Raw genomic sequence first — 24,851 nt, 5'->3', positions numbered from 1 at the left:
GAAAGAGAGATAAATTATAGAGAGAGAAAGGCTGATTGATTCTATATCTGCTAATGCTGAAATTGTTAAAAAAAAGCTTCCAAGACTATGGAGGCCTGCAGTAAATTTATCACTATATATATTCATAGTGACGTCAGCTTCCATTATAATACCCAAACCATAAGAAGCTTTTTGCAGGTTCAGCCATTACCATTTCCATTTCTCAGAATGGCGTTTCTTACCAAAATTGCTAATCCTCAGCACTTTAGAATACCTAATTGCCCTAATTCTTACATGTTCGTAGCGGTTCTGTCTCTGTTTTGATGATTTTTTGGGTGTTTATTAGCAACAGGTGTGGTTATTCATTACCGATCCGAACCCGATTTCGGACAACTTTTTTCGGTGTTTTTTTTTTTATTTTAATTTGGGGATTCGAAGAGAATTAATTAATGGCGATTTCTGGATTGAGTAATCATCACCAGAAATTCGAGATGCCTGCTGGAATTAGGGCATCTTCCATGCCTGTCGGTATGAACTCTGTCCGAGCTCGAGGAAGGTAATAATGAAATCTAGGATTAAGCGCATTTTTAGTTTTTTTTGCTTCGATTTTTTAGTAGAATTATGAAATATCATCGATCAGGTACGATTTCGATACCGAATTTCGGAAAGGGGAAAGAAAACTTACTGCTGCTGTAATAATCCGACATTCTAAGAAGATGCGAACCGCCATTTCACCTCTAGCTTCTTCTTCTTCTTCTTCTTTTGCTGTTACTGAATCTTCGAACAGAGCAGAGATTTATAAGAAGGTTGAAACATATAGTTTGATCATTACATATTTATGTAGTTTGATTCGATCGTCGCTTGTTGTCTGAAATCTTCACTGTAATGATTCTTCAGATTCTCGAAGCCGCCAGAGACAAATTCACTCGCGAAATATCTTTCCAGTCGAAGGACAAAGACATCTCACTCGCTAGGGTAATTCTTTTCTTACCCAAATTGTTTGAACCTTCGAATGTGTTTGTTCTGTGTTTGAATTTGGATTCTGAAATTTTTGAATAGTAAAATTTTAAACACTACTATATTAGATGTTATGTTTTGATTTTGAACAAGAATGGTGTGGTAATATAAAAATACTACCTCCGTCTTCATTTATTTTTTGGGTCGATATTTTGAATATTAATTATTATATTAAAACTTTGTACAAATTAAAATAAAATTATAAAAATAATTTCCATCACTCTTATAATAGTAATAAAAGTACATTTATATAAAAAATTATATAAATATAAAGATATTTTTAATATGAAGTATAATAACGTATATGACCTTAGAGATAGATAGAGATAATAATATTTTATATTAAATGTTGGGAGAACACATCCTAAATAAATATTTGACTTGTAAGTATTCTTAGTAAATATATATATATATATATATGTACGTATAGATATGATTTTGTTGATTTTTACAGGCCTTACTCTACATTGCTGCTGAGGACGAAGCATTTTTGGCATTGCATCGGGAGATGGATTTCCGATCGACCCTCGACGAGAGGCCAGAAACGGCGCCGTCGATTGACGGCGGCGGGGCACATTGGGATTCGGTGGAGACGATGTTGTTGGAAGGGAAGAACGTAGACGAGTGGTTGGCTGCGATCGATGCATTGGCGAAGGAAGTCGAGGCCGAGCTCGTTGAGCGAGAGATCGGATGCCATTTGGTCGAAGTTCTCGACGCCGTCAACAAAGTTTTATTCGAGATTAGGGGCTTTAAGAGGTTGCCGGTATTGGTCGACTCCAAATGCTCGTATTTGCATTCGGCATTGAGCACCGGACAATCAAGTGGTAAGTGTATACATACATATATAGTCTCTATTTTTATCACCTTTGTGGATACATAGATTAAAAAATAATATTATGATAAATTTGTTCAATAAATAGTAATATTGATTATTATTTGTTAAAATAGAAATGTTCGATCCGTCCCTTAAATAAGTATTCATTTGTTTTTTGCACGGAATTTAAAGTATGTTAGTATTATATTTATATGTAGCAGAAATAAAGTAAAAATGACTAAAATAACCGTATTAGTATTGTGTGATATAAGTGTAATTTAAATTTGTGTAATATATTGTAAGTTGCAAGGATATTTGTAATGTTGGGTATATAGTATAGTTACAACAAAAAAAAGTAAATAGATATTTTGTTATGTGACAGACCAAAATAAAAAAGTGAATAGTTTATTAAGGATCGGAGGGAGTATAATATATGCATAAGTTTAGTAGACGGCTAAAAAGGAAATCTGACGACATATATTTTTGCACTTTGAAATACACAGTTAAATTTTGCATTTGACGATTTAGTCGATGCTTTTGACAGCGATCTTGCTAAGTGTGGTTTATATCGAGGTTTGCCGAAGGCTAAACTTGACTATCGTCGGATCTCGAGTCGGGGAAGATTTTTTGATATGGCCCTCCACCGGGAACCCCGAGGTATGCCGGTTTTTCGACTCCCGATGCAATTTGCTAATCTGATGTTCGATTTTTAATTTATTTTTTTTTGTCGTATCGTAGGAGCTATTCAAAGTAACTTGCGGGCATAGTTTATTCGGGATTGTTAACGGGAAGTGTGTGGATGATCCGCGATCGAGGGCTTCAGACATAACGAGCAACTCGCTGTTAGGATTGGACATTGCGACGAACCGGGACATCATTGGAATTGCTTTGGCCAATCTAATCGTAAGCTGAATTATGCGAAAAAAAGGATCATTACAACCTCGAACTTTCGATAATCTTATTACATGTGTGTTGCAGAGGCTTTATTGGAAACGGGCTTCAAGAACGAATCACGGGCTTATGCTGACGTCTCCACTCCGTTCAACGATGTTCAATAACGGTGATTCGAGCTGTCCGTTATTACGGCCTCGGGAGCTTAGGTAGTTTGTCATGTGCTCTCTTTGTTCGATTATTTCCGTGCCTAAATTCGCTTCTTTGCTGATTTTTTAGGTGACAATTTGTCTTAATCCTACAGGTTTTGAGATGCTTAAATTCCGACATTGGACTTGAGTGACGGAAATTGTGAATTCGGACACAATTTAAATATCTCCATTTTTTCAAAATATAGCCATTCTACGGATCGCCATAGTTTAAATGTAATTTACCTTTGATGAGTTGTGCTTCCGTGAAATTCTTACATCAGGATTAGGTTTAGGAGTTTTCGTCTTTGTGTTGTGACACTAACGTTGTTCGGTGTCCAATTCTTTCGATTGATCGGTCTCTTTTTAGGGCGATTCGAATCTTTCTATTATTCTTTGTTAGGTTTAGGACATGATTCTTGAGGTTCGATGAAAATTAAGATTCGTTCATCAGGGTTTGTCTAGGCGTATTTTTATAGTTTGGATTCATTGTCGAATGTTCCGGGGCATGATTTTTGAAAACATCGTTCTGGAAAACTATTTCGCCGTGTGTAAGTACAATTGTATGTTTCAATGCTACGGTTACTTTTCAGGTTGGCGATGATGGCTTCGGAGAGATTACTAATCCTTCAGCCGCACAATTGGGCTTTGCGACGGGACCACGGCATGATGTTGTATTACACCCGGTAATGAATTTTTTATCCATCGATTTTCTACGGATCTTGACTTCGCACTTGTCTTGATTTTTGTTGATAGACCGTGTAATAATTAATAATGCGTATCCATACTTAGGTTAAATTTTCAGGTAACATAGTCATTTAATATCATATCAGACTGTGACACTACGTACAAAATTTATTAATGATGCATATTCTTATATATTTAAATTTTTAGATGAGATGATTATTTAATAATTTTAATTTAATTTTAATTTTTTATTTAGTGAATACGAGGCTGCGGTGCAAGAGCTGAGCATATGTATGGCCTTTGCACCTGAGGACGAGGCACAAGCATTGGAACCGTTTGTCGAGAAGTTGCATTTATTACAACTCGAGACGTCGTGGAAATCGGTTGGCCGGCTAACTACTACCTGACGGGATTTATGGTCCCGTCGTCGCTAATTGTATAATTTTAGTTTGTACGAGACGACTTGCGAAAGTCTCGACTTGCCCCTGGTTTTTGTCGATGCTTTTTCATCGTTTTTGTTATCGATCGAATTTGGGAAGGCACGACGTTGATTTAGTAGTTTGATCATTTATTGGATTCGTTAGTTTTTTTTTTTTTTTGAATATAAATGAAATTATATTATTTTTATCTTGTAAAATATTATATTAAAATATAATTTAAATTAATTTTTTAAATAAATATTTTTAAATCAAATCAAAACAAATATAGTAAAAATAAATATTTTTGTTTATTTTGTGTTTTGGTTTGCAATAATTTTTTTATGCGAGGTATATAAAATTGTACAAGTAATATACAAATAATAAAGGTGTATAGTATATTAATTTTGTTTGGGAAAAATATGTTGAAAATATTTGTTAAAAGAACAAAGTCATTTTCATTCAATTATACAAAATGTTATTAGATTATAGTTTTGTTTCAATTTTTAAAGAGATGAAATTTTAAATTTTTTTTGAAAGTCATGTTCAACAAAAACAAGTTTCTTGATCGAAAGTTTGAAAACTTTACGATCGCAAATCCACTTCAATACTACTACCAAATCATTTCTTATGAAATATTATTATTATTATTATTATTATTACTCAATCGGTCTCATATATGTAATGTCATATTTTTTATTTTTTTATATTATTTTTTCTCTGAAAAATTATTAAACATTTTAATTATATTTTCAAATTTTAAATTATATTAATTAATTATTTAATAATAATTTACAATTATTTTTATTATATTATAATTATTTTTATTAAAATATTTTTAATTATTATTAATAACAATTATTTTTATTATATTATAATTATTTTTACTAAAATATTTTTAATTATTATTAATTACGTCGCTTCTAAATTTGTATATCTACGGTAAATGCAACATCATGTTGGAAGTATTATTATTATTATTATTATTACTACGATGGTGATGATGGTGACGATGATGATGAGTGTAGGAAACAACAACGAAAATGAGATAAGGTGAAGGCAGCAATCAAAGTCCAATGATTTTAGGTATTTTATTCTTTCCACGTCAGCATTCTTACAATGTGTGCTTTTTTAATAGTACAAGTCTTTTTTATTTTTAAAGAATAATACAACTATAATACTCCTTCCGTCCTGATGGAAGATTGTTATTTACTTTTTGCACGTAAATTTTTAAATATTAATATTATAATAAATTGTAATGAAAACGATGAAAATACTCTTATTAGTATTATGTAATATAAAAGTAATGATATTTATGTTATGTTAGGTAGGTAGTACAATTACTAAATTAGAAAATGATAACTTTGTTTTGGAACGAAAATGACAACCTTTCAATGGGACCGATGGAGTAATTTATTTTTACATTTTTTAAAATTAGAATGTGTAATATTCTCTCAATTTATATAATAAATTAACGGTTAATTTTAAAATAGTTATTAAAAAATTAATATTTTAGTCACAGGTAATATTAGTTTATATTGAATAATTATCAGCTTATCCTTATAAATTTATCTGTAATGGAAATAATATATGTAAAAATAATACTGGTTTCGGTTCAGATGGTCTCATTTACTAATAGAAGATATTTATAAAAAAAATTATATTTATATTAATGTCTTATAATACTAATTGCAAAAATATTTACATTAGTGTTTTACATTAATTCATATATCAAAACATAGTATAAATTTTAAACAAAAAATTACAAAAATACTTACATTAGTGTCTTATAATACTAATATAAAGACATTTGTAAAAAAAAATTATATATATAAATGTAAAGATACTTTTAATGTTATATAACTCTTAAAGTTTGAACTAAGAAATATGATTTAAAATAATATTTGTAACGTGCAATAAGTAAATATTATTTTTTAAAAAATATAATAGATTGAAAAAATATATATATATATATAAAATACAAAAATAAAGTTGATTGACAAAAAATAAGAAAATAATATATATATAACTCTCGTTTCTCAAATTATGTCATTACTTTTTTTTATTATTCATTATTTTCATAATTTATAATAAAAATAAATTATTTTTATTTAATATACTTTTTATTAATTATTTATTAATTTTAATATTAAAATATTATTATTTTTTATATTTTTGTCCACGCAAACCTCCGTAAATTTATGGGATAAGGAGACTATTATTTATATTAGGATAGTTTTAAATAAAATATTTTAAACTAAAAAATATTTAAAAAAGAACTGAACACTGAAGAGTGGATAAGATCGGAAATGACACACACACAGACAGTAGCCCACCTAAGACAAATAATGCAAGGAATCTTTTTAATAATTATTGTTAAATAAATATTTAAATAATTGTTCAGGCATATGTATGCAATGCTTTTACGTGTGTTCACGTTTTTTCTAATAAATATATATTTTTTATATTAATTACATAAAATTATATTGATAATATAGTATTTTATTTATTTATCAAAATTATTTAGATTTTGTTGGATAGACATTAAAATAGTAATATGTCAATGTTAAAGTAAGATAGTTGAAAAATAAAATGAGTCTATTATATGAAAAATTATTATTTATTAAAATAAAAATAATAAAATTATGAATTAAAAAAAATAAAATTTACAATACATGATTGACATGTGGAGTGACGTAGGTTGTCCTAATTTCAGCTGCACCTAATGCTCACCTAACATCAAATAATTACGTCGGTATAATTATTGTAAATAAGAGAATATAAAAAATATATAATTAATAAATTATTTAAAATATATTAGTAAAAAATAATATAGTATAATAAAAATAATTATAAAGTAAAATTAAAATAATTATAAATTATTAAAATATAATTAAAATATATAATTTTTTCTTTTAAATAAAATATCACTACGGACAAAATTAAAAAAAATGATATAATATATGAAACAGAAAAAATATAAAATAAATATAAATTGTAATACTTTAATTTGTTTTATTACTTTAAATTAAAATATAAAAATAATAAATATATATAATTATGAATTTTATATTTGTATTAAAATACTAAATATATAAACAAGAATATATATATATATATATTGTATTTCGAATTTTTATTATATCAAATCCGAAACCCTAAAATCTAATGCTTATAAAATATTTAAATTCAAATCAATTAAAACATTTGACCTAAATTTTAAATTTGATACATTTTGCTCACCATCCATTCTGAACCCAACAGTTGCCAATCCTATCTAAACATTTTAAATATTTTTGACTTTTTGTCAGTCACAAAATAAAGTAATACTCCGCCGGTCCACAAACTATTGTCCTATTTTTATAATTGGGATATTCAACAACTATTGTCTTATTTTATTTTTTAAATACAAATTTTATATTTTTACCTTCCATTCATTTATTACTTTTAATTTCTACCATACAATTAAGGGCAAATTTGTCAATTCATGATAAAAAGACAATCACCTGAAAAAACCCTGCAAATATACTTTAGGACAATAAAAATTGGACGAAGAGAGTACTGTATTTGTCCCACATATAGTGTCATATTTTTTATTTTTGTCCTCTCACTTGTTAATATTAAAAAATTTGTAAGTAATACTTTTATTAAAGTCATCACGTCGGATGGGCCTTTTCATAGTTCAAAATCTAGTTTTATTGAGCCTGTAAATGAATACATAGATTTAATATTATGAGCCTAAGGCCCAATAAAATTATTTAAATGAATATTTTAAGAGTATAGAGTCCAGTCCACTTGACTGTGTCTGAGCAAAAACTTCGCGAAGCTTCTGCTGTTCATCAATGGAGGAAGCACTACATACCCTATGGGACGAAGTGCGTGACCTGAGCCTATCCACCGCCATAGACTGCCTACCTACACCGCCTACACCTCTCCGGTTCCTCCGCCACTACGTCCTCCCCAACAAGCCGTGCCTGATCGCCGCCGCCGTTCCCCACTGGCCGGCGCTCTCCCTGTGGCCTTCAAACTCTTACCTCCGCTCGGTGCTTTCGGATACGGATGTCTCCGTCCATCTCACTCCCTCCGGGAAGGCGGACGCGCTCGTTTCTCACCCCGGCGATCCTTCCGCCGTCTGCTTCGCCTCCGCGGCGGTGCGGACAGTAGCGTTCCCCGAGGCGTTGGATTTGGTGGTCGCGTCGAAGGAAGGTAAAGCGGTGGCATATTTGCAGCAGCAGAACGATTGTTTCCGCAGCGAGTACGGCGCGCTGGCGGCGGATTGTGAGGAGGAGATTCCGTGGGCGAGCGAGGCGCTCGGTTGCGCGCCGGAGGCGGTGAATTTGTGGATAGGCAATCGGTTGTCGGAGACTTGGTTTCACAAGGATCATTATGAGAATCTGTACGTTGTGATTGCTGGGGAGAAGCGATTTCTGCTGCTGCCGCCCACTGATGTTCATCGAATGTACGTTCGAGATTATCAGGCAGCGAGGTATCGGTATTGCCAGGTTAGGTTTCTGTTTTGCTTCATGATTTCCTTCTCGCTATTGGATATGCCTTAATTTGATGATTTGGGGAAGGAATTGGATATATATATTTATTTATTTATTTACAAGCTCTTTTCATGTGGAAATGCCAAAATGTGGAATTACAGACTAGTTTAGACAAATCTTTGAATCACTTCAATCTATATTGCGTGGTTTACATTTGAATATAAAAATTTTATATTCACAGTTGTCACTTAAAGATCACATGTATTTGATGCTACACTCTTGATAATCAGTGGCTGAATGAAGTCTCATATTGGTAATGGTTTATAGTTATATCACCTGAACATACCATATTTTGTGCTAAGTGCGCCATGTTTTGCTCAGGAATCCTTATTTTGTCCGAATAATATGTCTTATAAAGTTAAGTTGCTAAATGTTAGTTCTACAAATCTTAAATTGTTGGCATTATGATGATTCAGAGGAGATTTGATGTCTTCTTGTGTGTTATACCTATTTCTGATGCAATCTTGAAATCCTTTCTGTGAATCATAGGATAGTGGAGACTTTACGCTGGAGCTCGAGGATCCAACAGCGTACGTTCCTTGGTGCAGTGTGGATCCATGCCCTTCATTTGAGGAGGAGCAGAGAGAAATCAAGAAATTTCCCTTGTATTTCAACGGACCAAAACCATTTGAAGTTACGGTCAAGGCAGGGGAGATGCTGTATTTGTAAGATTCTTCTTTCTACTTCTGTGCGTTTCCTTTGTTGTTATAAGTTTTATCTGTTTCGATTAGTTATTATGCTGCCTAGTTAATTACGTAGGTGCGATAATACTTTCACAACAATGATTTTTGGGAAAAGAAGATATTAGATTCAGATTTATTGGTTGATTGAATGCATTTATTTTTTCTTTGGCGTTGTATTGTGTTCATATAATAACCCTACGAATATCATCAAACATAATAGCTTATGCAGTGTCGACTGATTTAATCCAATTGCAGTAGAAATGCTTGCTGTTAATTCCTTTTAGAGGCAAGAATTCCATAAGATTGATTGTATAAAGTATGCCGTTATTTCCACATGAAGCATCTCCTCAAATTGGAACCATTATTTGGTAACTTTCTTCTTTTCTAAAGCTTTCTTGATTTTGTATGCTACAAAAAGTGCCGTAAATGTGTTGCCCAAACTTATTCATGATAATACAAAATGGGTACGACAAAGATCTGTGATTGTTCTTTACATAAGTAACCTTTTTGCAATTATTTAAGTTCCTCTTTGACGTTTGATAACTGTTTAAAAAAAATTGTTTGTCGAAAACTTTCAGGCCTAGCATGTGGTTTCACCATGTTCAACAAAGCCAGGACGACTCAGTGCTTACTATTGCAATAAACTACTGTACTGAAATTCAAATCTTTCCTATTTCCTATAATCTCTCTACCCTCTGATTATTTACATTACTTCATCCAACAGGGTACGACATGCAGTTTGATATCAAATATGCATACTTCAACTTCCTGCAATCCATACCTTATTCTCCACCCGCGGATCCTTCTTTGAGCAAAAATAAGGATTCAAGTCTTGACGAATCTGATATTATCTCGGATCGGCCATCTATAGACACCAGTTGCAACGAAGACGGCTGAATACATCAAGTGTCGAAACATACAGTTTCATGATATCTATCCAAAGTCAAATTCTGTACCCCCGGAAACACACAGTGGTTTGTTTGTTTGTAGTCGACAGAGGCGACAATGGTAGCACCAGCTTTCCTTCACTAGTAGATGAGTTTTATTTAATTTGAATCTGATATGTTTCTTTTCATTGATCTGCAGAAGTCGTCGAATTCGTGTCAAGCGTCGGTTGTTTCGCAACAACTGGTTAGTCTTATTTATTTATTTAATTTTTTCTTATGAATGACTGTTAGATAAGATGATTGAAATTGAAATATTTTGAAATTCTAGTTTGAATTACTACGATGGTTGTCTTAGGCCGAGAGGTATATAGTTGAGGGAATATGCGTAGGGTGTGTTCTTGTATCAAATTTTCTCAATATTTCTACTATTCACTGAAATTTTCTCCCCAGAAGTTGCAGTCAAATATTTATTTTTTATTTTTTTTATATTATATTAAAAATTAAGTTTACATTCAAAATATCACATCTAACAACTGCATTAATTCAAAAATTTTACTATTCATATTTCAATCCCCAAACAAACACACCCATAGTCTACATTTACGCCATTGACAAACTTGATAATCTATTACAGAATCACAAACTCAAAATCAAATGGGAAGAGGACTATTCCATTTAATATCAATTGGCTTTACGCTGGAATGCTAGATTTTTTTTAACGTGATATCAAATTCATGATGTCTGTATTGAGTATTGATCCTATTTAAGATTTTGAGATGATATCAGAGTATTGAATATGGTGAAAGGCTACTCTATTTAATACCAATTGGTTTTAAGTTGGAGTTTTTCTGTGAATGTGTCGAAACTAACAAGAGCTAGCTAGCAAGCAAAAATTGAGAATCTATTACAATTGGTAAGCTAGTGTGGGTGTTTGGAAATGAACAAGAGCTGACATCCAAAAATCCCAAATCCAATAGCTAGCAAGCAAAAATTGAGAATCACAAACTAGAAACCGAAATCAAAATCAAAATCAATGGCGACTAGAGTTAATGTGGGCAATGTTTGGAAAAATCAAATCATAAAGCATGGTTAAGGAGTACCCGGTGATTGTTGTGGTTCATCCGAAGGTCGTAAGAGGCCAGGCGATGAGCCCCGATCCAGCAGTCCTTCTTCTAATGCTTCCTCAATCTTTGTCCGTGTTTCATCATGGAGCGATGGTGATGATCCCTGATCCACGAGTCGATCTTCCAATTCATCATCCCTCTTCGTCTGGGGTGATGACGATGATGATGACCCCTGATCCACGACTCCTAATGCTTCATCAGTCTTCGTCCGGGACGATGAGCCCTGATCCGCAACCCCTTCTTTTGACGCTTCATCCCTCCTCCTCAGCCCTGTTTCAGCAATATCGTCTGGATTGAGGAGTCCTCCTCCTCCTCCTCCTCCTGATGCTTGATCGTCCGTCCCTGTTTCAGCAATGTCATCCCGCGATGAGCCCTCCTCACCCAGGAGTGGTTCTAATGCTTCGTCGCTTGTCGTCTGTGTTTCAGCACTGCCAAGCCACGACGCCCATTGCACAGAATAGAGCCCGAAAACACACAGTCCTGCTCCCACCATGCTGTGGCAAATTAAGTTCAACACATGTAGCAAGGCTAAGCCATTGTTTTTCAAACTTCAAATAAATTAGTAATGGCAAGATGTATTGATGGTGGAGCTAGTAAAAACTGACACAACACGATAACCCGATATGAAATAATTGAGTTTGAGTCAAGGATTTCGATCCGATTATGTATACGGATCGATACAAATTCGATATAATAATAAACGGATAAAGTTAGGGTTTGAGACCCTCAATTCAAATTTGACACGATAATCCAATCATAATATATTAATATTAATTAATATATTTATTATATATGTAAACTAATTTTAGTTTGATAATTTTCCTATGTTAATTTTAAATTAAGTTCAATCTTAAATAATTCAACGTAATTCACTATACACATAACACGAGAACTGAAAAAAAAACAAACATAGCACGATAATACAACAAGAAATTATTGGATTTGGATAAAGGATTTCGATAGAGATTATATATACGAGTCAACACGAATCTGACATACGATAATAAATGAGTCAAAACGAATCTGACATACGATAATAAATGAGTCAACACGAAACCGACACGATAATAAACGGATCAGGTTAGAATTGACTGATTTAACCCGTTTAATGTATTTAACCCGATACAAATCGATCAACTGCCAACTCTAATTGATGGTGTTAAGAAGGGTTTTGGAGTTCCAGTTTAAAATCAATTTGTGTTAAATAGAGTAGTTTTTTATCCTTATAAGCTAGAGGAATCCAACATTCTTCCAATGTGAGATATATTCAATAGATGAAGAAATTGAATGAATGTAAGCACGGTACCAACATTCTTCCAATGTGAGATATATTCAATAGATAGAGAAATTGAATGAATGTAAGCACGGTACCTGCCGGTGTAAATAATAGTTCCTCGGGAGTATCCGATGAATGCGGCTGCAATTATTTGGACAGGGAAGTAAAGCGCAACCACGGACGGGCCAAGGATCTTGTTCGCCCATGTTGTCATGCCGTGGTTAAATGCTGATGTTAGGACTCCCTACAATCATCACTACAACTTAAACTCGCATAACATAGACAAAATAAGTGAGTTATCGAATTTAACTCAAAATATAGAATATCTCATCAAATACTTGATTTTTACTATTTTCATTTTTTTTTTCAAATTCTAAAACTACTAGTCTACTCCTCATCCCCCGAATATTACATTAAAATGGTTCGATGACCTAGTGGTGTGGAGGTGGGCTTGTAATCGTGAGGTCATGAGTTCAAAACCTCCGACGCCTCCAAATCACCTGTCACACATGGTTCGCATATTGTGACTTGTCTTGTCGGACCTAGTTTGCAGGGTATTTGGTTCGGTCGGGGGTTTACCCAACACACTTTCGGTAGCAGCTGCGGGTTCCATGTCATATAAAAAAGTAAAAGAAAAATATTACATAAAAATGAGATTCACTTAAATTATTCTACTTTTATTTTTTAATAAAACAAATATATTTATTTTATATTTAAAATTCTTTATTATTATTATTATTATTATTTTCATAAAATTAGTTTATATATTACTCTTTTACTAACAAGATATATATTTTTTTATTTTCAAAAGTCAAAACACAATATATAGTAAAGTTAACCATACTATATATATATATATATATATACATCAATACCATTAAATTACAATTAAAATAGAAAAATAAATAAATATACGGAAAAAGTATCATTAAAAAAAAAAAAAAACAAATGTATGTTATTGTTATTATTATTATTATTTTCATAAAATTAGTTTATATATTACTCTTTTACTAACAAGATATATATTTTTTATGATATAAAATTTATTTTTTAAAAAATAATATTTATTTTGTATATATTTTTATTGAAAATATATTTTTTAAAATACTTAAAAACATATATTAATATTATATTTCATTCATCCCACTTTTTCAATCAAATTTACTGTAGTTTAAGTAAGTATAAATAGTAAATAATTAAAGAGTATATTAGTAAAAATAATTATTATATAATATAAATAATTTTATATTTAAGATTAAGATAATTAATTAATTTAATTAAAATTTAAAAAAATTATTGATTATAAAATTTAAAATATAATTAAATTTTTTCTAGAAAAAAGATGAGACGGAAATAAAAATAATGGACAAATAAAATGAGACGAAGAGAATATACAAGATTATATATTAAATATTAGTTAAATAATACATATAATATTCTGATGCAAGCAAATCCCTAAGTCAAATAATAAGTAATGGTGACTTGAACATATTCATATAATAAAATAGACGAATAAATATATTGTGTTTGTTTATTTTTATTATATATGCTAATTGAGTCAAATAAATATGACTACTAATATGATTCATATTTTAATTTTTTTCAACCTATATAACACAATGAATAAATATGATGCTAATATGACCTATATTTTAATGTTTCTTCAATCTATATAACACAACCAATAAATATGTTTCCGGAGTTTAAGATAAGATTAAATTTAAATATAAATTTAGTAAATCTAAAATATCTCAAGAAAGAGAGAGAAACTTACAGTATAGCACACGGCATAGATCTCCGATCTATCAAACATCCAATGTGATAAATTCTTCGAAAAAATTGCAGCCGCCACAGCCATAATAAGCAAAGCGATACCATGCGAATACGCCATCATTGATAAACAAGCCGGATACTCCTCTAGAAACTGAGCCTGGAAATTCATTAAACAGTTAATAATATGTGTAAACATCTAACCATTGCAACAACAACCAATAAAAAAAAGGTCAGCAACGCAATGTAAGCTAAGGTAACACACCTGAGAAAAAAGATAAACCGCCATGAACAAACAGCTGAAGGTGAAGTATAATATCCCGCCCACCGGCCGTGGACCAGGCTGATCCGGGCTGGGCGCCACTGCAGTCTCCGGCTTTTCTTTTCCGAGAAAAGGCGGGCCTTGATAGACGGCCATAACAACCGCACCAACAATACAAAGCAAAATTCCTACTAACTTTGCTCCACCCTCCCTTGTTCTTATATTTAACTTCTCTTCTCTGCATAATAGAAAAACATAAAAATGAAGATAAAGAAATAAAAATATTTTTATTTTTCTTGTTTGTTTAAATTAGAAAAAATCAAAATTGAGAAAAGAACAAATTTTTATTTACTATGTTTATTCCTCTCATGTGTACACATAAATGAAAACTAAGAAATGCACGGAGTGTGTTCATTTGTTAATTTCTTCTTTACTATTTAACTTCTAAGGCTTTGTTTAAAATTACGCTATTAAATTATTATTAAACAAAATAATAATAATGATAATAGTAATAATAATAATAACCAACTAAACATCCAATACTTCACTTAAACCTCTCTTACCCTATCATTATCTCTTACGGATTTTTCATTCACAATATATTGTCTCTTTCTTATCCCTGCATTTATACTTCATACTTCATAATACAGTTTTTTGTTTAACCAAATAGAAAAATAGATTATTATTTTATACTTAATTCTTTTGTCTTCAATTTTATTCTTTATTACTTCCTTCATCCCATGTAACATGGACCTATTACCGTAGACACGAGAATTTAGGTAAAATATAATTAATAAATAATTAAGAAGTATATTATTAATAATAATTATGATTAAGATCAAAATAACTAAACAGTTTAATTAAAATTAAAAAATTTATAAAATATAAATTTAAAATATGATTAAAGTGTATAAATTATGTGGGATGAACAGAAATAAAAAATAAGGATAAATTATGTGGGACAGAGGGAATATTATTTTTCCAAAGTTTCATTATCTATGCCGAACACAACTTGAAGTGATTCAATGGTGTCTACTTCTCATACATTGAAATTTGAATACTTTCATATCCAGTTAAAGGTAGAGCTATGAGACGAACCAAGTCGTTCGTGAACAAGGTTCAGTTCGGTTCGGTTCGGTTCAGTAGAAGCTCGTTCGCGAATATTAACGAGCCAAGGCGAATATAAACAAGCTCGTTTGGTTAACGAATGAGTCCGAGCTTTGTTCGCGAACGTTCGTTAAAATAATATATTTATATAAATATTATATATACATATAAAATTATAATTTATAAATAAATAAAAAATATCAATTTAAAATAAATAGATAAAATAATTTTAAATTTTCTTAATTTATATATAAATTAAAAAGTGAGACAAACGAGCTAGAACAAACTCGAACGAGCTTCATCAAGCTTAAACGAGTCGAACATAAGCTCAAACAATAAAAATCCTTAACGAGCCGAGCTCGAACACTACAAACATACTTAAAAGCTTAACGAACGAACACGAGCTTTGTTCGCGAACATTAACGAACGAACACAAACACTTAAAATTCGAGTCGGGTAGACTAGTTAACCCTCTAGTTAAAGGTAGTACAAAAAACCGTATATACATATATACATATAAAGAGAGAGGGAAGAGACTAACCCCCATATCACAGCTATAAAGAAGGTAAAGACTGGAATAGCAGGCTGTAAAGCAGAAGCATAAGTTGGATCTGTCTGCTTAAGCCCATAAAGAACCATCAGTTGGTTCCCAATAATCCTGAATCCAATAGTATTATTTCAAGATCAACTGTATACATATATATATATATATATATCTTCCAATTACTCACCCAGTTAGTCCGAGAAGGAAGAACCGCAATATATAGCACTTTTTAAACGGCGGCCGTTGCCTTCTGCATTCACCATATTCATTATCAACAGATAGCTCTTAGTTTCACAATAATTTGGATGATCTACTAATAGTTTCATGTTTCTGATAGCTAAGAACAGAGAACAATTAATTTTGACGATATTTCAAAAAACAAAATACTTAATTACACAGCTACAAGATTCGAATTAGATTAGCTTCGATCGTTTTAACACTTAACAGATTAGACCAAATCAAACGAAAATGTTTAGCTACAGAAAATTTCGGATTTACTAAACGTTTGCAGTTTAGTTTGCACGATTCAGATTGCTAAGAACGCACAACAATTTCATCAATATTTCAGATAAATACATTACAATACTTCCACAATGCAAGATACGAGTGAATTTCGATAAGCTTCGATCGAGTTAACATCTAACAGATTAAACCAAACCAAACCAAACCAAACCAGACGAAAACCTAGAACATTGAAAATTGAAATTGAAACGAAATTCAACCAAAATTTAGTAGCAAAAAGTGCAGGAAACCGCCACAGATCTGATCGGAGCAGGTAAAAAGCGAGATGAGATGAGATGAGAAGAGAAGGATGATACTTACCTTTCCCAAAAATAGGCGATTATTGCGAGAATACAAAACGCAACGAAGATTCGATAAACGCAGAAGACTAAAACATCGACGTCGTTGTCGAGTGCGGCCTTGGTAGCAACGTGACTGCCGCCGTACAACACCTGCACCGCCAGCATTGATACATGTGCTGTTCTCGTCCACTGATCATTCGCCGTTGCCGCCATTAATCTATAATAGCGTCGAATTGAATCGTGAAAATAGTACTAGCTTTACAGTTCGCTCCTCAGATCAGTAGTACGGTTGGCTCTTCATCAACGTTCACAGTACAGCAGAGTATGTTAGCATATATCCAATATCCTCCATATATTGCATGCTACACCACTGCTCTTTATATATATATATATATATATCGTTGCAACTCCTTCCGCAACCGCCACTGGCTGCATGGTAACTAACTGCCGTACCAGTCCGTTATTGTTATTATTATTATTATTATTATAATTTATAATAATAATAATAATAAAATCGATTTTGCTCATGCATTTTAAAATTATACTCCCTTCCGAAACTTAGTTGGGCTTGCGTGAACACAAATTAAATATATATATATATATATATGTATAATATTTTAATGTTAAATGTGATAATAAAAAGTAAAATAAGTATTATGAAAAATTTACTAGCAAATTAATAGTATAAGTTTAGCAACAATTAAAAGAAAGAAGAAAAGTGACATAGTTTTAATAAAATATCAAATTAAAATATTATTTACATTAAAATTCAAATTAACTTTTTAAAGGACAATCAAATAAAAAACATGTTTGTATGTAGAATTTTTATTTTGAATTTTAATAATAATAATTATTTAAATTAATAATTGGTTAATATTATATTTTAATGTAAAATTGACATTTCATGTCACATTTACTTTATTTTTTCTTAAATTTAGTTTATTACTAATTTTGATAAAATCAAAATTTCAAATTTCATTATATTCTCTCATCATTTTAATTAACTATATAATATATAATAATATATAACATGATTCATTCAAAACTAATTTATTTTTATATCTCTTCTAAAAAATAATTATTTTTATATTTATATTTAAAATGTATCTTTTTTATAAATTTAATCTATATTAATTATAGATAAATAAATATATTTTCTTTATTTACTTGTTTTATAAAAAAATATATTCTTTACAAAATAATTTTTATATTACATATATTTTTTTTTATTGGAATATACTTTTTAAAATATTTAAATATATATTTTAATTTTTTTTAGTCATATACATTCAAATTTATTTTAAAACATTTATAAAATTAACATAATAAAAAAATAACGAAAATATATAAAAACAATGTAATATAAATTATTTTAGTGTTCCCTCCGTTTGCTATTTTAATATATCTTTTACCAGACAAATTATAATAATAAAATAAGCTTAATTTTTACATAAAAATATTTATATATATTACTTTTCATCAATTTACAACATATATAAATACCAACATCATCTACTCTTCACAAAAATAAATAATTAATTATTAGTCCAACAGAATATTTAAATGCATAATTAATTATGTAAATATTTAAAAATATGACCGTTAGTTGCCTGTGTTAACATAACATTTTAATTAATTAATATATAATACATATTTATTATTCTTATAATATATATATAATTTTATATAAAAAATATATAATATATTTAAATTATTTCACAAAATAAACACTATTATTTTTTTCATAAAAACAATTAGTTTTGTCTTATTGTAAAACTACACTAATCAATATTAGCCCAATTGAAAATTCAGATCAATTTTAGCCATATTTCAGTCTTGTTTAGTATCTATGTTTATTTTTTAAAAAATTATTTAATATATTTTATAATTCAATAAAATATTGTTTTACAGTTATTTAAAATAAAAAAAATCATCAAATTTAATATTTAAAAAATAATTCAAAACAATAATAATTTATTTTATTTAATCATAATTAAATAATATATAAAAGTTTTAGTAAAAATTTTGAATTAATTTTAATTCATAATTTATATATTTTTTTAAAAAAATATTATTTAAATAAAATCAAAATTGATCAAAAATTTGTAATGTGATAAAAAATTAATTAATTATTTTTTTTTTATATTATTGATATTCTGATACATAACATTAAAAATTACATATATAATAAAAATCACAAATAATTAACATACCCAATGTTCAAATACATAATTAGTTTGTAAGGTTTGAAAATTAAGTAGTGAGGGGTTAAAAAAGGTAATAAATTTATACATAATTAATTGTAAGTTTTTAAAATTAAATGATGAGGAGTTTGAAAAAGGTAAGAAAATATACAAAATTAATTTAAGCTTAGAAAATTTGGGGTTAAAAAAGGTAATAAATTATACATAGTTAATTGTAAGGGTTAAAAAGGTAAAAAAATATACATAATTAATTGTAAATTTTGAAAATTAAGTAACTAGAGAGTTTAAAAAAGGTAATAAAATATACATAATTAATTAGGGTATTAAAAAAGGTAATAAAATATATATAATTAATTCTGTAACGGAAATGACCGTTAGGTTGCGTGGGTACGCAGCAACGTTTTGCTTATAAGTTCTCAAATTCAGACACTCTTAAGACACACAGAGAGAAAGAGAGAGAGAGAGAGAGAGAGAGAGAGAGGTGCTCACCGTCGCCGCGGTTCCATCTTCGAAGGGAGCGATCTCAATTCTCATCGCCGTCGTCGTTTCGGCTTTGCATTTCAGATAGAATGCGACAGGTGCAACCATTCTGGTACCGATTCTATTCGATTAAATTGGGGAGGCGATCGGTGATTATGCTTGGTGTGTCTAGGGTTTTTTTTGGTTTGTCTAGGGTTTGAGTATCGATCGATGAGACAATTCGTTGGTATCATCTCAGCAATGGCGTAGCCGATTGACTTATCGACAAACTTCTGTGATGCAAAGATTTAATTCTTTATCGTATATCTCCTTCACTCCTTTTCTTTCTTTTGTAATGTCAACTATGAATTCTAATACCATGTTTTTTGAATTAGGATGGTTGTGAGCGTGTTCTGGTATAGTTAATATCAGTTTTCTGGCGATGGATGGAAGGATATCGAACGACGCAGTTTCTTCATCTCTATGTTCTGTTTTAAGCGAGACAGGTATGTTTTCTGGTTTTTCAGTGTATTGCTCTGGTGGTTATGTCTTCTCTTGAAATAATGATTGCCAAACATATTGAGGTTTTTTATGAGGATATTTTTTATCACGAGAAGCTGGTGCTTTCTTGCCGTCTTTCTAGGGTTTGAGTATCGATCGATGAGACAATTCTCTGGTATGGTCTCAGCAATGGCGTAGTCAATTAACTTCTCGACAAACTTTTGTGATGCAAAGATGTAAATCCTTATCGTATATCTCCTTCACTCCTTTTCTTTCTTTTGTAATATCAACTATGAATTCTAATACCATGTTTTTTGAATTAGGATGGTTGTGACTTGTGAGCGTGTTCTGGTATAGTTAATATCAGTTTTCTGGCGATGGATGGAAGGATATCGAACGACGCAGTTTCTTCATCTCTATGTTCTGTTTTAAGCGAGACAGGCATGTTTTCTGGTTTCTCAGTGTATTGCTCTGGTGGTTATGTCTTCTCTTGAAATAATGATTGCCAACCATATTGAGGTATTTTCATCAGGAATTTTTTATAGCGAGAAGCTGGTGTTTTCTTTCCTATCCTGTCAGTTTCTTTGTTAATCAATAAATTAAACTGTGTGCCTAAACATATGTAATTTCTTGTTACTCTGACTAACTGAGATTTGTGAATTGTGATTTATTCAGGCTCATAGTTTCCGTCACTTTTGAGTGACTATTTGGAAGAACTTGATTATGGTTTATGTTGGAGGTAAATCTTTGGGATTCTAGTTTTCCTTTGAAGTTAATTTATTTCTGCTGATCGATCTGTTGGGAATTTTTCTGTATGTTCTGTTCTATAAATTTGTTGGTTTTTTTTTTTCTTTTTTCTACAAAGAGAATGTAATTTACACTTTAAGGTCTACTGAAACCTAAGAAACAATTGATTGGTTATTGTTCTACAGTTTGATTGATATTGAGTTGTGAATTAGATCTGTAAAATTGGTGGTGTATATGCTTGGTGTGAAATTTGAGTTTCTTTATTGTAAGTTTCGTTGATACTGAATTAGAAATCATGCCCTAATTTATTGAAGTTAGGGATATGGACACATTTTTAAACATGGATATGAACATTTTTACTACGTCTGCATCCGTGTTTCAGATCCTTCATTGAGTTTCTTATAAAATCATGTTTTTGTCTTTATAAAATCCAACTTTTTCGACAGTGAATTAGTTTATTATTGTTCAGTTTCTTTTGGTTTCTTGCATCCTACTTGTAAAGATTACTTCCCATGTTGCGCTAGGTAGATCCTAAGCTTTTGAAGGATTTCTTCTATTTATACAAATTTTTTTACCTAAAAATATCAAATTAAACACCTATTTTTTATTTTATTTTTTATATTCTACTAAAAATTAACTTTACATTCAAAATATCACATCAATTATTTATATCACATTATTAACTATTTCAATTCAAATTTTCTATCCCCAAATTTCAGTCCCTACTAAAGAATCTATGTTCTTGTTATTATATTGGCCTCTTCTTTTCTTATGAGGGCATCTCTATTCTCGTTCTTTTATTCTCTAATAATATTTGTGGTCTAAGCAATGGTATGTAAAACTATCCATTTGCCATACAAAAATATTAAATTTAACTCAAACTTTTACATAATTGGATAGTCTTCACTACTACACTTTCGTAAATGTTTAAACCTTCATTTTGTAGCTTGAAATTCACAAATTAAAAATTGCAATCCCATTGTTGGAGTAGGGCCGGAGCTGGTCCAGATCATTGCCTGGGTCTGGTTTGGGTTTGGGTCTGGTTCAGGGCTGGGTCTGATTACGGGTCTGGATTTGGGTCTGGTTCAGGTCTGTGTTAGTTCTGGATCTGGGATGGGCCTGGGTCTAGATTTGCTTCTGGTTTGGGTCTGGGTCAGTTGTAGTCTGGGTTTGAGTCTGATTCAGATCTGGTTCTGATTACGGGTCTGGGTTGGTCAGGTTCTAGGTCTGAATCTGGGACTGGATTTGGGTCTGGTTCAAGGTCTGGTTCAGGTCAGTGTTGGTTCTGGGTCTGGGTTGGGTCCGGGTCTGGATTTCCTTCTGGTTTGGGTCTGGGTTAGTAGTAGTCTGGGTTTGGGTCTGGTTCAGGTTTGGTTCCGATAATGGGTCTGGGTTGCGTTTGGATTTGGGTCTGGTTCGGGTCTCTGTTGGTTCTGGCTCTTGGTTGGATCTGGGTCTGGATTTGCTTCTGGTTTGGGTCTTGGTCTGGGTCTGGATCAGGGACTGGTCTGAGCCTATATCAGTTCTGGTTTGTTTCGGGTTCTACTCAACTCTGGGTTCTGTCAAAACTATTTTCTTATAAATTGTTGAAAATCTCAGTTTTTTTTCTCCTACCATTAGTGTTTTCACTTTATCAAAATTAGTTATATTTTTTTCTTTTGGCTCCCTGCAGCATTTCTTGTCTGGAACATGCAATTCATTTGGTGAGTGATGTTTGTTTACTCACATTTGTATGATCATTACATATGCAATTCATGTTAGGATTTGTTTTTCAACCCTAACATTAGAAACTTTATGCACTTTAAGTCTATGTCTAATTTTCATGTTAAAAGCATGCATTAAGACCATCTATTTGCCTTTACCATCTTATAGAATTTTCTGTTGTATTATATTTTACTTTCTTTTTTTGTTGTTTCCTTTGTGCAGTCAGTCGACAACAAGATTTTGGTAAGGGCTTTAAAGTTATTTACATCAAGCTCCAGATATGTGTGTGTGTTTATATCAAATGAGTGAAATTACTTCTTGACAATTGATAGGTACACACTCTTCTATTTTCAGGACATCGGAAGTGAACATAAGGTTCCAATGCATAAGGTAAGTTTTTTACAAAGGTTATTTATTTATCTTTCTTTTTTATGTTTTTGTGCTTGCATAAAAGAAGTTGATTTATTTTTTTTTTTTTGTTGTATGTATGTATGTAGATCATTAGTTGTTGTGTTTTCTCTTAATGCATATTTAATCGACTTTGTTATATGCTTATATATGTGTATGGGTGTGTATGTGTTATGTGCAAGTATATATTATGTTTGTACTTTTTACATGATCCTTATAAGTTTACTAAGATAAATTTAAGTGGTTTTTTAAAAGTATTTTGGAATGAAGTTGATAACTATAATAACATATTAAATTGTATGCATGCATTATGATTTATATATGTTGTATATTATGTTTAGTATATTTATTTTGCTATTTTCGAATTGAGCAATAACTTTCTTTATTGCAATGCAATGTTTTTGAAATGTTATTATGGCAATTTATTAAGATGCATGCAAGTATGTATATATATAAATAATGCATTCATGCATGTATGGATGTATGTGTGTGTGTGTGTGTGTGTAGGTGGATGGATGGGTGAATGTATATATATGGGTGTGTGTATGAATGGATGAATGTATGTATGTATGTTTGGGTGTATGTATATGGGTGTGTATGAATGTATGTATGTATGTATGGGTGGGTGGGTGGGTGGATGGATGGGTGGGTGTATGTGTCTGTGGATGTGTGTGTATGTATGTGTGTGGATGGATGGATGGATGAATATGCATGTATGTGGATGGGTATGTTTCTTACACTATATATGAATGTATGTTTTTGTAAGAATGTTTGTGACGTATTTGCTAAGGTGCATGCAAATGATGTATTTGCTATATGTATATTATATGATCAATTGACTTTACCATTGAAATATTTAGATGTATATATATAAGTTTGATTGAACCTTTATTTTGTGCATTTATAATGTTGATTTTGATGGATATTCTGCAGATCATGAATATAAGTTAATGACAGAAATGTGTGTGTTGCCCTAATAAAGTTAGTTTTAACACTATATTGTGCATTTAGTTTTTGGCCATGAATGTTTGTTTAACTATTTCTGGTATGTTTGATTGAATTTTATTTATTTATTCATATCATTTCTTTTCCAATGAATTTATTTACACGACTTTGTTGTTGGATGCTTGCATATATAAAGTTGATTTTCTTATTAATATGTCCATACGTGTGTGTATGTTTGTTTATATACGTGATTGTGTATGTTTATCTTCGTGCATAGAATTAATTTTTGTAGTGTGCATATATATATGTGTGTATGATTATTATTATTATCTTGTTGTGTTTGTTTTTTTGTTTATGATGTAGTGATTGCGTGCACTTAGACTGTGTGTGCATGTATGTTATTTTTCTGTGTGGATATTGTGTATTAAATTGACTTTCTCTTTATTCATATTACTAAATTTAAAAATAATAATTAATTAATTAAATTAATGATATTATTTTCTAAAATGTGTTGCATTATTAAATTACTTAGTTATTTAAGTTGTGTTTGATTGTAACTTGAAATAATGTGTTGATTATGATATAATATTTTTATTAAAAATACAAATTGAATATTAATATTTTAATGTGAAATATAAAACAAACACACTTTACTCTTTTTCAAACCTTTTCCCTAATTCCCATAGAACTCTGGTAGGTTCGATAGGTTCTTTTTTAATATATCAATTTTTTTATTCAAAAGTAAAATTAATTATTATTTTGTCTCAAAAACATTATTATTAAAATATATTTATATTTTCTTACAAAATATTAAATAAAATAAATTTCAAATAAAAAAATTAAAACCAAAGCATAATAACCCCAAAAATTAGTTCTAGTTTGAAATAT

The 24,851-nt window shown here is 30.4% G+C and overlaps 3 protein-coding genes and 1 long non-coding RNA gene across 19 annotated transcripts; 3 read left to right on the top strand and 1 right to left on the bottom strand.

The window, feature by feature from the left end:
- LOC127250647 (uncharacterized) lies at nt 1-4,154 on the top strand. 3 transcript variants are annotated; one of them, XR_007838730.1, is made up of 10 exons: nt 1-535; nt 620-785; nt 877-954; nt 1,451-1,820; nt 2,355-2,467; nt 2,549-2,713; nt 2,789-2,910; nt 3,006-3,126; nt 3,483-3,575; nt 3,833-3,856. XR_007838730.1 is itself a non-coding variant. In XM_051274027.1 (9 exons), the coding sequence occupies exons 1-9, from the start codon at nt 429-431 to the stop codon at nt 3,981-3,983; spliced, it is 1,365 nt and encodes a 454-aa protein (XP_051129984.1). In that variant the 5' UTR covers nt 2-428; the 3' UTR covers nt 3,984-4,154. The 3 variants fall into 3 exon arrangements, 1 of the variants encoding a protein (XP_051129984.1); XR_007838729.1 differs by having other exon boundaries at nt 3,006-3,575; nt 3,833-3,887; XM_051274027.1 differs by lacking the exon at nt 3,006-3,126 and having other exon boundaries at nt 2-535; nt 3,833-4,154.
- A 3,621-nt stretch (nt 4,155-7,775) lies between these two features.
- LOC127250684 (lysine-specific demethylase JMJ32) lies at nt 7,776-10,925 on the top strand. Of its 3 annotated transcripts, XR_007838756.1 has the most exons (6): nt 7,776-8,494; nt 9,029-9,204; nt 9,801-9,871; nt 9,947-10,230; nt 10,309-10,353; nt 10,744-10,925. XR_007838756.1 is itself a non-coding variant. In XM_051274084.1 (4 exons), the coding sequence occupies exons 1-4, from the start codon at nt 7,835-7,837 to the stop codon at nt 10,117-10,119; spliced, it is 1,080 nt and encodes a 359-aa protein (XP_051130041.1). In that variant the 5' UTR covers nt 7,776-7,834; the 3' UTR covers nt 10,120-10,554. The 3 variants fall into 3 exon arrangements, 1 of the variants encoding a protein (XP_051130041.1); XR_007838755.1 differs by lacking the exon at nt 10,744-10,925 and having other exon boundaries at nt 10,309-10,554; XM_051274084.1 differs by lacking the exon at nt 10,744-10,925 and having other exon boundaries at nt 9,947-10,554.
- A 273-nt stretch (nt 10,926-11,198) lies between these two features.
- Nucleotides 11,199-17,208, bottom strand: LOC127250431 (WAT1-related protein At3g45870-like). Its single transcript, XM_051273713.1, has 7 exons — nt 17,015-17,208; nt 16,380-16,442; nt 16,190-16,306; nt 14,545-14,779; nt 14,284-14,439; nt 12,605-12,753; nt 11,199-11,727 (listed from the first exon to the last, which is right to left on the bottom strand). Exons 1-7 carry the CDS (start codon nt 17,206-17,208, stop codon nt 11,199-11,201), a joined length of 1,443 nt encoding a protein of 480 aa, XP_051129670.1.
- Nucleotides 17,209-19,648: 2,440 nt separating this feature from the next.
- LOC127250665 (uncharacterized) lies at nt 19,649-23,640 on the top strand. 12 transcript variants are annotated; one of them, XR_007838747.1, is made up of 7 exons: nt 19,649-19,979; nt 20,054-20,164; nt 20,302-20,395; nt 20,483-20,898; nt 22,579-22,609; nt 22,833-22,853; nt 22,965-23,640. It is a non-coding gene; the product is annotated as an uncharacterized LOC127250665 (long non-coding RNA). The 12 variants fall into 12 exon arrangements; XR_007838746.1 differs by having other exon boundaries at nt 22,943-23,640; XR_007838752.1 differs by having other exon boundaries at nt 19,649-19,777; nt 19,873-19,979; nt 20,483-22,853; nt 22,943-23,640.
- Nucleotides 23,641-24,851: the final 1,211 nt, after the last annotated feature.

The sequence above is a fragment of the Andrographis paniculata genome, unplaced genomic scaffold (assembly GCF_009805555.1).
Source record: "Andrographis paniculata isolate CXL003 unplaced genomic scaffold, ASM980555v1 Contig37END, whole genome shotgun sequence".
Classification (NCBI taxonomy): Eukaryota; Viridiplantae; Streptophyta; class Magnoliopsida; order Lamiales; family Acanthaceae; genus Andrographis; species Andrographis paniculata.
This window is presented reverse-complemented; position numbering and strand designations above follow the sequence as displayed.

What these genes read in the sequence shown, in the direction of transcription:
- LOC127250647 (XM_051274027.1), top strand. Translation starts at nt 429, where the DNA reads ATGGCGATTTCTGGATTGAGTAATCATCACCAGAAATTCGAGATGCCT. An exon ending in AAGACATCTCACTCGCTAGG is followed by an intron (nt 955 to 1,450) that starts GTAATTCTTTTC and finishes TGATTTTTACAG; the next exon opens with GCCTTACTCTACATTGCTGC. An exon ending in TTGCTTTGGCCAATCTAATC is followed by an intron (nt 2,714 to 2,788) that starts GTAAGCTGAATT and finishes TGTGTGTTGCAG; the next exon opens with AGGCTTTATTGGAAACGGGC.
- LOC127250431 (XM_051273713.1), bottom strand. Translation starts at nt 17,208, where the DNA reads ATGGCGGCAACGGCGAATGATCAGTGGACGAGAACAGCACATGTATCA. An exon ending in ATCGCCTATTTTTGGGAAAG is followed by an intron (nt 16,443 to 17,014) that starts GTAAGTATCATC and finishes TGGTGAATGCAG; the next exon opens with AAGGCAACGGCCGCCGTTTA. An exon ending in ACTATTATTTACACCGGCAG is followed by an intron (nt 11,728 to 12,604) that starts GTACCGTGCTTA and finishes AATTTGCCACAG; the next exon opens with CATGGTGGGAGCAGGACTGT.
- LOC127250684 (XM_051274084.1), top strand. Translation starts at nt 7,835, where the DNA reads ATGGAGGAAGCACTACATACCCTATGGGACGAAGTGCGTGACCTGAGC. An exon ending in CGAGGTATCGGTATTGCCAG is followed by an intron (nt 8,495 to 9,028) that starts GTTAGGTTTCTG and finishes TGTGAATCATAG; the next exon opens with GATAGTGGAGACTTTACGCT. An exon ending in GCAGGGGAGATGCTGTATTT is followed by an intron (nt 9,205 to 9,800) that starts GTAAGATTCTTC and finishes GAAAACTTTCAG; the next exon opens with GCCTAGCATGTGGTTTCACC.